Here is a 12,813-nt window from a genome sequence, read left to right on the forward strand (position 1 = left end):
AGGTGACATGAGTCCTTCCATGACATATATTCTGCATTTCATAAGGGAGAACCAACAATCTTTCATGGTTCTTAAAGACGTCTGATAACATCCTCCAAAAAGAATGAGTTTAGAAATCATTTAAACTTTGTGTAAAAGAAACATAAACATCTTTTTTCATTTAAAAAAAGTACTTACCATAAATTTAGTGAGGTCACTGAAACTTCAATATACAAAAGTCAACTGAATTTCTATATACTAGCCAAGAAAGTGAAAGTTTTTAAATGATATGGATCACTGACATCAGCGAAAAAGGCAAAGTAAGGAACTCCAAATTCTACGACTCCACAAAAGAAAAAAATGGACAAAAACTATCAGAATTAACATTTTCTTAGCTCTGAAAATTAATCAAAGACTTGCAGCAACCCAGGGAACATTTATTTTAAAAAAAGGCCTAATTCTCAGTAAGAACAGTGAACTCTGCTGCATATTTTAACTTACCCCAGCCCCAACCCCTGGTAATTCCATTTCTAGACATATACCAAAAAGATGAGAAAACAATGACTCAAACAGGTAAGTGTATATGAATGTTCACAGTAGCATTATTCACAACAGCCAAAAGGAGTTAAATACCCAAGTGTACATCAACAGACTTATGGATAAACAAAATGTACATACAATGGAATATTATTCACCCATAAAAAGGAATATGGTTCTGATACATGCTACAATATGGATGAACATTAAAAATGTTATGCTAAGTAGATTAAGCCAGACGCAAAAGAGCAAATGTTGTATGATTACACTTGTATGAAATACCTAGTACAGACAAACTCATAGAGAACATAGAATAGAGGTTACCAGGGACTGAGAGGAAGAAGGTATGAGTAGTTATTGCTTAATGGATACAGGTTTCTGCTTGGGTGATGAAAAATGTTTTGAAAACAGACAGTGGTGACAACTGCAAAACAGTGTTAATGTACTTAATGCCACTGAATTATACACAAATATAGTTAAAACGGCAAATACTATAGTTATTTTACCACAATAAAAAAATACAACAGCAGAAAACTTCCCAAATTTCAAGAAGAATAGGAATCTACACATCCAACAAGCTAAACAAATTCCAGGTACGATAAATATAAACAGATCTACACCAACACACATCAACATAAAACATGAACAAATGGTGCTGGGACAACCAGATATCAACATGCAAAAGAATTAAGTTGGACCCCTACCTCACACCATATGCAAAAATGAACTCAAAATGGATCAAAGACTTAAATGTAAGAGTGAAAACTATAAAATTATTAGAAGGAAACATAGGTGAAAATCTGCATGACCTTGGAATAGGCAAACGGTTTCTAGATATGACACCAAAAGCACAAACAAAAAAAAAAAGGAAGAAATTGGACTGCATCAAAATTTAAAACTTTTGTGTTTCAAAGGAAACCACTAAGAAAGTTAAAAAAATAACCCAGAGAAAGGGAGAAAATATTTGCAAAGCACAAATCTGATGACACTTGTATCAAGAATATATAAAGAATTCTTAAAATAAAAAGACAAATAATCCAATTTTTTAAATGGGCAAAGGATCTGAACAGACATTTCTCCAAAGATATACAAATGGCCAATACACAAAGGAAAAGCTGCTCAATATCACAGTCATCAGGAAATGCAAATCTAAACCACAATGAGATCACTACTTTATATCCACTAGGATGGTTATACTCAAAAAGACAGACAATAACAAGCACTGGTGAGGATGTGGAGAAACTGGAACCCTCATACATTGCAGGTATGAATGTAAAATGATGCAGCTGCTGTGGAAAACAATTTGGCAGCTATTCAAAAAGTTGAACATAAGAGTTGCTACATGACCCAGCAATTCCACTCCTAGGTACATATGCCAGAAAAATAAAAACATATGTTCACAAGATGCATCACAAATGTTTACATCTTACTCATTATAGCCCCAAAGTGGAAACAACCCAATGTCCATCAGCTGATGAATAAACACTGTTTATTGACACAATGGAATATAATTCGGCCATTAAAAGGAATGAGGTATTACCACATGGTACATGGATAAAGCTTGAAAACCTCACGTTAAGTGAAAGAAGTCAAACACAAGAAGACCACATAGCATGTACTTTCCTTTATAGGAAATGTCCAGAATCGGCAAATTTACAGCTACAGAAAGCAAACTGCTGGTTGCCAGAGGAAGGGGAGGGGGGAATTGAGGAGAGGGGGACTAACTGCTAATAGGCACAGAATTTCTTTTCAGGGAAAGGGAAATGTTCTGGAATTAGACAGTGGTGACGGTCACACAACATGGTGAACATATTTAAAACCACTCAAACTCCACTTAAAAAATGGTGAAGTTGGAAGAGTGATGTCAGCATCACAGCAGAGGAAGCTCTTCCGTTACACTCTCCCCACTAAGATACAATGAAAATGACGTTCATAAACCAAGAGAGGACACACACACAACACAAAAGATGTCTGAGAGATCCATGAAGCCATACATCAGAAGGTGGACGTGCTATATCCCCTGGGAGAAAGTGGAAGGAGGTAAGGGGAGCTCCTCTCCCTCCTCAGCAGAGACCCAGGGCATGGGAACACGTGCAGCTCTGAGAAAAGAAGTGGGAGGGGCAACTCTCCACAAAAACTCCTTTGCTCTCCAAGTTCTCTCACAGCCTGTGGGAAAGTTCGACACAGAGGAGGCAAAGCTACTGCAGGAGTGTCTTCATCAAGCCAGTAGCCCAGAAGAACAGATAGCAAGGATAGATTGAGAAATTCACCAGGGGTCTAGCCCAGTGGCACAGCGGTTAAGTTCGCACATCCCGCTTCTCAGGGGCCAGGGTTTCGCCAGTTTGGATCCAGGGTGCAGACATGGGACTGCTTGGCAAAGGCCATGCTGTGGCAGGCATTCCGCATATAAAGTAGAGGAAGACAGGCATGGATATTAGCTCAGGGCCAGTCTTCCTCAGCAAAAAGAGGAGGATTGGCAGTAGGTAGCTCAGGGCTAATCTTCCTCAAAAAAGAAAGAAAGAAAGAAATCAACCAAGATTGCAAATGAAAAAGAAAGCACCCTTCCTCCCACCAGTGCTCCAGCTAAGTCTGTGAGCCAGAGTGCCAGTGCATATGTTAGAAAAGCAGCAGCTGTAAGCAAGTGAGCCGGGAATCACAGACTGGCCATATCAGCACAGATGCCAAAGGACAGGCACAGAGGCCAGAGATTACAGTGGGCTCAGAAGACACAGCTCCTGACATCCCCACTCCCAGTGGCAGTAGGTGGAATCTGAGACCAGATACTATCACAATGTGAAGGTACAAATCCACAGCAACAAACAGTATGAAAAAATATATTAATACTCCAGACCAAAAGGAAAATGACAAGCATGTAGACATCAATCGTGAAGGCACAGAAATTTACAATCTAAATGATAGAGAATTCAAAATAGCTATCAATAAAAAACTCAATGAGTAACAAGAGAACTCACAGGGACAGTTCAATGAAATCAGGAATAAAATTAATGAGCAGAGGGAATTGTTCACAAGAGAGATTGAAACTATAAAGAAAAACCAATCAGAAATGTTGGAGATGAAAAACACAATGAGACAAAAAAAAAAAAAATCTGGAGCCCTTAAATAACAGAGCTGATATTATGGAGGACAGAATTAGCAATTTAGAGGATAAAAATACAAAAATGCTTCAGATGGAAGACGAGAGAGAACTAAAACTAAACAGAAATGAAGAAATGCTCTAAGAAATATATGACTCAATTAGGAAATGCAATATAAGAATTACAGGTATTCCAGAGGGAGAACAGAGGGAAAAAAGAGCCGAGTTTCTTCAAAGAAATAATAGCTGAGAACTTCCCAAACCTGGAGAATCAGCTGGAATGACAAGTAAAAGAAGCTAAGAGAATTGCTAATTACACCAATGTAAAAAGACCTTCTCCAAGGCATATATTAGTAAAACCGGCAAAAGTCAATGAGAAAGAAAAAATATTAAGCTCAGTAAGACAGAAGAAAATAACCTACAAAGTAACTCGTACCAGGCTTTCAGCAGATTTCTCAGCAGAAACCTCACAGCCTAGGAGAGAGCGGAATGATATACGCAAAATTCTGAAAGAGAAAAACTTAGCCAAGAATCCTCTATGCAGTGAAAATATCCTTCAGATATGACGGAGAAATAAAAACTTTCCCAGATAAACAAAATCTAAGGGAGTTCATCACCACAAGACCCCCCTCTACAAGAAATGATCAAGAAGGCCCTCACTCCTTAACAAAAAGAAAGAAAGGGTTTACAAAGCCTTGAGCAAGCAGATAAAAAGGCAGACAAAATCAGAAAACTGCAGGTCCCTATCAGAACAGGTTAGCAAATCATTGTAACATTACATATAAAAGGAAGAAAAACATCAAAGATAACTATAATCTTGTCATTTTAACCACAAACTCACAACACAAGATGAAATAAGTTGTGACAAGAATAACTTAGAAGGAGAAACAGAAAGGAGTGGCATCAGCTTAAACTAAGGAAACAAGAGGCTATCAGAAAATGGACTGTCTCATCTATGACATTTCTTATACAAATCTCATGGTAACCACTAAACAAAATATTCATAACAGAGACACAAATGATAAATAAAGAGAAAATCATCATAAAGAACTACCAAACTGAACTGGCAGTTGCAAATACATGGGACAAGAAACAAGGGAAATACAAAACAACCGGAAAACGAGTGATAAAATGGCAGCATTAAGCCTTCATATATCAATAAGGACCCTCAAAGTAAATGGACTGAATTCTCCAATCAAAAGACACAGAGTGCTGAGATGGATTAATAAACAAGAACCAACAATATGCTGCCTCCAGGAAACATCTCAGCTCTAAAGACAAACACAGGCTTAGAGTGAAAGGATGAAGACGATACTCCAAGCTAACGGCAAACAAAAGAAAGCGGGTGTTGCCATACTTAGACAAGGCAGACTTCAAGATAAAACAGACAATGAGAGACAATGAGAGGCAATATATAATGATAAAAGGGACACTCCACCAAGAAGACATAACACCTATAAATACATATGCACCCAACACATGAGCATGAAAGTACATAAAGCAACTATTAAAAAACCTAAAACAGCCTATTAAGAGCATAATAATAATAGGGGACCTTAACAGTCCACGTACATCAATGGATAGCTCATCCAGACAGAAAGTCAACAAAAAAAATAGTGGAATTAGAGCCAGCCCAGGGGCACAGCAGTTAACTTTGCACATTCCACTTAAGCGGCCCGGGGTTCACCGGTTCATATCCCGGGTGCAGACATGGCACTGCTTGGCAAGCCATGCTGTGGCAGTTATCTCACGTATAAAGTAGAGGAAGATCGGCACAGATGTTAGTTCAGGGCCAGTCTTCCTCAGCAAAAAGAGGAGGAGTGGCAGCAGATGTTAGCTCAGGGCTAATCTTCCTCCAAAAAAAAAAGTGGAATTAAATGAAAAACTAGACCAGATGGACTTAAAAGATACACAGAGAACACTCCATCCAAGAACAGCAGAGTATACATTCTTCTCAAGTGCATATGGAACATTCTCAAGGATAGACCATATGCTGGGAAACTAGGCAAGCCTCAATAAATTTAAGAAGACTGAAATCAAATCAAGCATCTTTTCCAACCATAATGCTATGAAATTAGATATCACCTACAAGAAAAAACTTGGGGAAGCAACAAATATGTGGAGACTAAACAACATGCTACTGAACAACGAATAGATCCTTGAAGAAATTAAAAGAGAAATCAAAAAATATATGGAGAAAAATGAAAATACACCACATCAACTCATACAAGATGCAGCAAAAGCAGTCCTAAGAGGGAAATTCATAGCAGTACAGGCCCACCTTAAGAAACAAGAAAAATCTCAAATAAGCTATTGTAAACCACACCTAACAGAACTAGAAAAAGAAGAACAAAAAAGCCCAAAGTCAAGAAGAGGGAAATAATAAAAATTAGAGCAGAAATAAATGAAATCAAAACAATGAAACAGTAGAAAGGATCAATGAAACTAAGAGCTGTTTCTTCCACAAGACAGACAAAATTGACAAGCCCTTAGCCAGACTCACTAAGAAAAAAAGAGAGAAGGCACAAATAAATAAAATTAGAAATGAAAGAGGAGAAATTACAATGGATACCACAGAAATACAAAGGATTGTAAGAGAATACTATGAAAAACTGTAAAGCCAGCTAATTGGACAATCTAGAAGAAATGGATAAATTCTTACTCATACCATCTCCCAAAACTGAATGAAGAAGAAATAGAGACTCTGAATAGACCAATCACAAGAGAGTCAAACAGTAATCAAAAACTTTCCCCAAAACTAAGAACCAGATGGCTCCTGTAGAGAAGTCTACCAAACATTCAAAGAAGATTTAACACCTATCCTTCTCAAACTATTCCAAAATGCTGAAGATGATGGAACACTTCCTAATACATTTTACAAGGCCAACATCACCCTGATCCCAAAGCCAGACAAAGACAACACAAAGAAGGAAAATTACAGGCCAATATCACTGAAGAACATAGATGCAAAAATCCTCAACAAAATATGGCAAACCAAATAGAGTAATACATTAAAAGGATCATACACCATGATCAAGGGGGATTTATACAAGGGATGCAGGGATGGTTCAACATCCACAAATCAATGCAATATACCACATTAATACAATGAGGAATAAAAACCACACCATCATCTCAATAGATGCAGAGAAAGCATTTGACAAGATCCAACAGCCATTTATGATTTTAAAAAACGCTCAAGTAAATGGCTATAGAAGAAAAGTATCTCAACATAATAAAGGCCATATATGACAAACCCAGAGCCAACATCACACCCAGTGGAGAAAAACTGAAAGCCATCCCTCTGAGAATAGGAACAAGACAAGGGTGCCCACTCTTTCCACTCTTATTCAACATAGTACTAGAGGTTTTGGCCAAAGAAATTAGGCAAAAAAAAGAAACAAAAGGAATCCAAATAGGCAATGAAGAAGTGAAACTCTCACTGTTTGCAGACGACATGATTTTGTATATAAAAACCCTAAAGAAGCCATCAGAAAACTATTAGAAATAACCAACAACTACAGCAAGTTGCAGGGTACAAATCAACTTACAAAAATCAGTTGCATTTCTGTACCTGAATAATAAACTAACAGAAAGAGAACTCAAGAATAAAATCCTATTTACAAGGGCACCAAAAAGAATAAAATATCTAGGAATAAATTTTTTCTTCTTTTGAGGAAGATTAGCCCTGAGCTAACTACTGCCAATCCTCCTCTCTTTGCTGAGGAAGACTGGCCCTGAGCTAACATCCATGCCCATCTTCCTCCATTTTATACGTGGGACGCCTACCACAGCATGGCTTTTGCCAAGCGGTGCCATGTCTGCACTCAGGATCCAAATCGGCAAACCCCAGGCCACTGAGAAGCAGAACACGCAAACCTAACTGCTGCACCACTGGGCTGGCCCCTCTAGGAATAAATTTAACCAAGAAGGTGAAAGACCTATATGTTGAAAACTATAAGACATTATTGAAAGAAACAGATGAAGACATAAAGAAATGGAAAGATATTCTATGCACATAGATTGGAAGAATAAACATAGTTAAAATGTTCATACTATCTAAAGCAATCTACAGATTCAATGCAATCAGAATCCCAATTACATTCTTTCTGGAAATAGAACAAAGAATCCTAAAATTCATATCAGGCAACAAAAGATCCCAAATAGCTAAAGCAATCTGTGGAAAAAAGAACAAAGCTAGAGACCTCACAACCCCTGACTTCAAAATATACTACAAAGTTACAGGAATCACAACAGCATGGTACCAGTACAGAAACAGACACACAGATCCATGGAACAGAATTAAAAGCCCAGAAATAAAACCACACATCTACAAACAGCTAATCTTTGACAAAGGAGCCAAGAAGATACAATGAAGAAGGGACAGTTCCCTCAATAAATGGTGGTGGGAAAACTAGACACCCACATGCAAAAGAATGAAAGCAGGTCATCTTTCACCATACACAGAACTTAACTCAAAACGGATGAAAGACTTGAAGGTAAGAGATGAAATCATAAAAGTTCTAGAAGAAAATACAGGCAGTAGACTCTCTGACATCAGTCTTAGAAGGATCTTTTCAAATACCACGTCTACTTGGGCAAGGGAAACAAAAGGAAAAATAAACAAGTGGGACTTCACCAGACTAAAGAGTTTCTGCAAGGCAAAAGAAACCAGAAAAAGACAATCCAACAACTGGGAGAAAATACTTGAAAATCTTCTATCTGACAAGGGGTTAATCTCCAAAATATATAAATAACTCACACAACTCAACAACAAAAAAGCAAACAACTTGATCAAAAAATGGGTAGAGGATATGAACAGACATTTTTCCAAAGAAGATATACAGATGGCCAACAGACACATGAAAAGATGTTCAACATCATTCATCATCAGGGAAATGCAAATCAAAACTACACTAAAATATCCCCTTATACTTATTATAATCACCAAGACAATAAATAATAAACGTTGGAGAGGATGTGGAGAAAAGGGAATCCTCATGCACTATCAGTGGGAATGCAAACGCATGCAGCCACCATGTAAAATAGTATGGAGATTTCTCAAAAAATTAAAAATAGAAATACCATACAACCCAGCTATCCCATTACTGGATATTTATCCAAGGAACATGAAATCAACAATTCGAAGAGACTTATGCACCCATGTTCACTGCAGCATTATTCACAATAGCCAAGACGTGGAAGCAACCCAAGTGCCATCGACTGATGACTGGATAAAGAAGAAGTGGTGTATATATATACTACTCAGCCATAAAAAAGACAAAATGGTTCCCTTCGCAACAATACAGATGGACGTTGAGGGTATTAAGTTAAGCAAAAAAAGCCAGAGAGAGAAAGACAAACACTGTATGATTTCACTCATCTGTGGAATATAAACTAATACAAGACAAAGAGAACAGATTAGTAGTTACCAGGAGGGAAGGGGGTCAGGAGGTGGGCATAAGGGGTAAAGGGGCACATTTATACAGTGACTGACAAGTAATAATGTACAACTGAAATTTCACAATGGTATAAACTATTACAACTTCAATAAAATTTTTTTAAATCGTAAAGTTTATGTTATATGAAGTATGAGCTCAATAAAAAATATGCATCACAAATAATCAACTACTCAAGTATAGAAATACGTACAAAAACTCAATAGTGAAAACACAGTAGTAAAAATTAAAGACCTAAACAAATGGCCATATTTATGGTTTGGAAGACTCTATACTGTAGAGATGTTCATTCTCCCCAAATTAATCTACAGATTCAACACAATGCCAATAAAAATCCCATTCGTGTTTTCTGGAAATTAGTAAACTGATTCTAAACATCACATGGAAATGCAAAGGACTAAGAATAACCCAATCTTGAAGAACGACAAACTTGGAAGACTGACTTACCAAATATCAGGACCTATTCTAAAACTACACTAATTAGACTACATGACAATGGTGCAAAAATAGAGAAACTGACCAATGGAATGGAACTGAGTCCCGAAACAGTACAACATATATACTGCCACCTAATTTAGGATAAAGACAGCCTTGTAGTGTAGACTGGAAAGTCTTTTCAATAAGCAATATTGGATCAACTGGACAGCCTTATGGGGAAAAAAACTGTACCCTGATCCCTATATTACGCCACAAAAATAAATTCCAGATGAATTATAATCTGAAAGTGGAAGCTAAATAGATAAAGTTTTAAAAGGAAAATAGAAGAGAATATCTCCATGACTTTAGGAGTAAAGAGTTCTTAAACAGGACCAAAAACAAAAGCACTAACCATAAAAGACCAGGCTGGTAAACTGCACTTGATTAAAATGAGTAACATCTATTCACTAAAAGACTCCTAATATAAATGTTACACAGGAGTTACTTGTACTATTCTTGCAAATTATATGTAAGTTTTATTTACAAGTAAAAAGGTAAAAATGAAGATAGCCAACAGAAACGTGGGCAAAAGACCTGAATAGGCATTACATAAAAAATGAAGCCGAAATGGCCAACAAACATATGAAACACTGCATGTTTTATTAGTCCATCAAGGAAACGCAAATTAAAAACACAATGAGATACACCACCATGCACTCAGCAGAATGGTTAAGATGAAAGCAAACGAAAATGCTAAGTCTTGGTGAGGATGTGGGAGTGTATCTTAGCATATTTACTTTGAAAACATTTGACAATAGCTATTAAAGCCAAAAACATACATAATCTATGAGCCAGCAATTCTACTTCTGAATATATACCAATGTTACCAAAAGAAACGTAGTAGAATGTTCACAGCAACAGTTTCAAAATAGCCCAAAACTGGAAGAAATACAAATACCCAACATTAGCAGAACAGTAGAGCAAAGGCAATGATAATCTACAACTGCAACCAACAATACGAATGAATCTCACATATACATTAAGTGAAAGCCAGACACAAAAGAGTATACGTATGATTCCACTTATATGAAGTACAAAAACAGACAAATTAATCCATGCTGCTGAAAGTCAGAAGAGAGCTTAACCTGGCTGGGGGAGGGTGTTGCTAGTGAGCGAAAATGAGCATGAAAGGGGCTTTTGAGGTGCTAGTAATTTTTATTTCTTGATCTGGATGCTTGGGAACACATCGAACACAAGTGTGTTCAGTTACTGAAAAATCACCAAGCTATACATTTATGATACATGCACCTGTCTGGTTCTATATCATGTCATACTCAATGTAAACTTAGATACACTTACATTTACACACACACTCATTATTCACCATGTGCAAATTTCCTTCTCTCAAAATGTATTCATCTACAGAGAATAATGACTGAAAAATGACTGTGTCCCTGCTAGTTACCCTATACTAGTCAATAAGCCAGGATCAAGCACACAGAGCTAGCTGCAACTGATTTTTGATTGTCTCACTTAAATATGAATTAAATTGACTTAAAGAAAATGTAATAGTAAGGAAGATATTCACTGCTCTGCAGAAAACAAAAAAAAATTTAAATAGCTACATTTTGGGAACATTAAGTGTCAAAAATTGCTTGTTAAAAAGGGGAAAAAAGCAATCCTAGGAGTCTGGTTTTTTCTTAGCTAAATTTCTTCCCCATCATTACACAGCCCCTTGAAATTATTATAAAAAGACTCAATTTATATGACAAATGGCCACCCCTCACTCACCACCAAATTCCTCCCCACTTCATGGCCCCAACAAGGCTACACTGAAAGCCACAGCAAGTGCCAACTTCACTATGGAGGGCCTGCCATTCAACAAGCTAACCATCCAATGAGCAAGGAAAAACGATGTCCTCAAGTTGCAGCAAAAACACTGATTTCTATGGAGTTCCAAAACAATAAACTATTTTATCATAAGTAGACTGGCATATCTGTAGAAATTTTGTGATAAATTCACTATTTTTTGTGGGTTTTGTTGTTGCTATTTTAACATGTCTGTCTATAGATAATCAGGAACTAAGCATGATAATTTTTATACCATCTCACCTCAACTTCATTAGAGGTACAACTAACAGAGTATGGTGGAGTACTGCTAGAAAAAGGTAATCTACAATTTCTTCCCTCCTCAACATCTCCAATGATCCTATTTAGAGACGAAGACATTCCAGTTCATCTATATTGTGACTGACCATGATTCACTCAGTCCCTCTTCTATACTTCACAGCACATTCTGGGGATCTTAGGGGAAAAAAAATCCAGTGACATTAGAAAGTAGAAGGAGGGACACCGACTGAATATTCAGTCAAGTATTAATAGCACAAAACATATGGCAAAGTATTTTTCTTCAAAGTTTCCCCCCCGCCAAGAATTTTTCTTTCTTTAAGCTCTTCCAAAATCAGTTTTGTCAGTTTAGTACCTCTGTCTTAAGTACAAATTGTTCCAAAACATGGTTCTTACCGCCTCTCCTGGAAAACCCTCTGTTCCGTGTTTGATTATCTTCACAGTCATTATTAGACTCTTGAATAAAAATTTAACATGTGAATAGCATCTAAATAATTAACTTTAAAGATGTAATATCTAAAAAATAGCACTGTCACAAGATAAATTAGTAAGAAAAAATAACTATTTTCATAAGTTAAAATATGAACAATTCTTGAAATAATTTTAACAAAAATTTAAAGACATTATTTAGTCAATTCCCTATACAAATCACCTAACATATCCAAATATTGAATGTTAAGCGTATGACTTCTGAGACATTGTTTTTTTTTAATATATGCAAACTTTTCCCCATTCACCCTAAAGAATCTGGGGACATCCTTGTTTTTCTGTTTTTAATGACACATACTAAGGTTTCTAAATAGTGGTATGAGGATCTACTCCAAAAGCTGCCTAAGAATTATCTGGCAAGTTTGTTAAAAATAAATTCCCAGAAACCACCACAGAGATGTTTATTTTCATAGTGTAGAGTGACAACAAGAAATGAGTAATTTTTCAAAATTAAAAAATTATGTTATTAATACAACTTTTAGCAATAACTTTAAGCTTTCTAGAAGACTCCAACAAAGCCATGATTGGGAAATACAGAGATGGTTTCAAGGGATCTTTGTATATGTCATTAACGTTTAATATATGAGAACTTTAAGCCAAAGTGATGACAGCAAGTGGCTAAACAGATTACAAGAAATCAGTTAAGTTTCTGTGCAAAAGTACTAATCTACTTAATATTGTTTTACTATAAACAATGACCCAGACATCTTG

At 36.5% G+C, this 12,813-nt stretch overlaps 1 protein-coding gene across 1 annotated transcript in view; it reads right to left on the reverse strand.

Moving 5' to 3' along the window:
* The window catches only part of DDX4 (DEAD-box helicase 4), a 73,715-nt gene that overhangs the window by 33,297 nt on the left and 27,605 nt on the right, over nucleotides 1-12,813 (reverse strand). Inside the window, exon 6 of the mRNA XM_014860354.3 lies at nucleotides 12,010-12,069. Coding sequence (XP_014715840.1) covers nucleotides 12,010-12,069 — 60 coding nt within the window. The remainder of the gene's footprint in view (nucleotides 1-12,009; nucleotides 12,070-12,813) is intronic.

The sequence above is a fragment of the Equus asinus genome, chromosome 10 (genome assembly GCF_041296235.1).
Source record: "Equus asinus isolate D_3611 breed Donkey chromosome 10, EquAss-T2T_v2, whole genome shotgun sequence".
Taxonomy (NCBI): domain Eukaryota; kingdom Metazoa; phylum Chordata; class Mammalia; order Perissodactyla; family Equidae; genus Equus; species Equus asinus.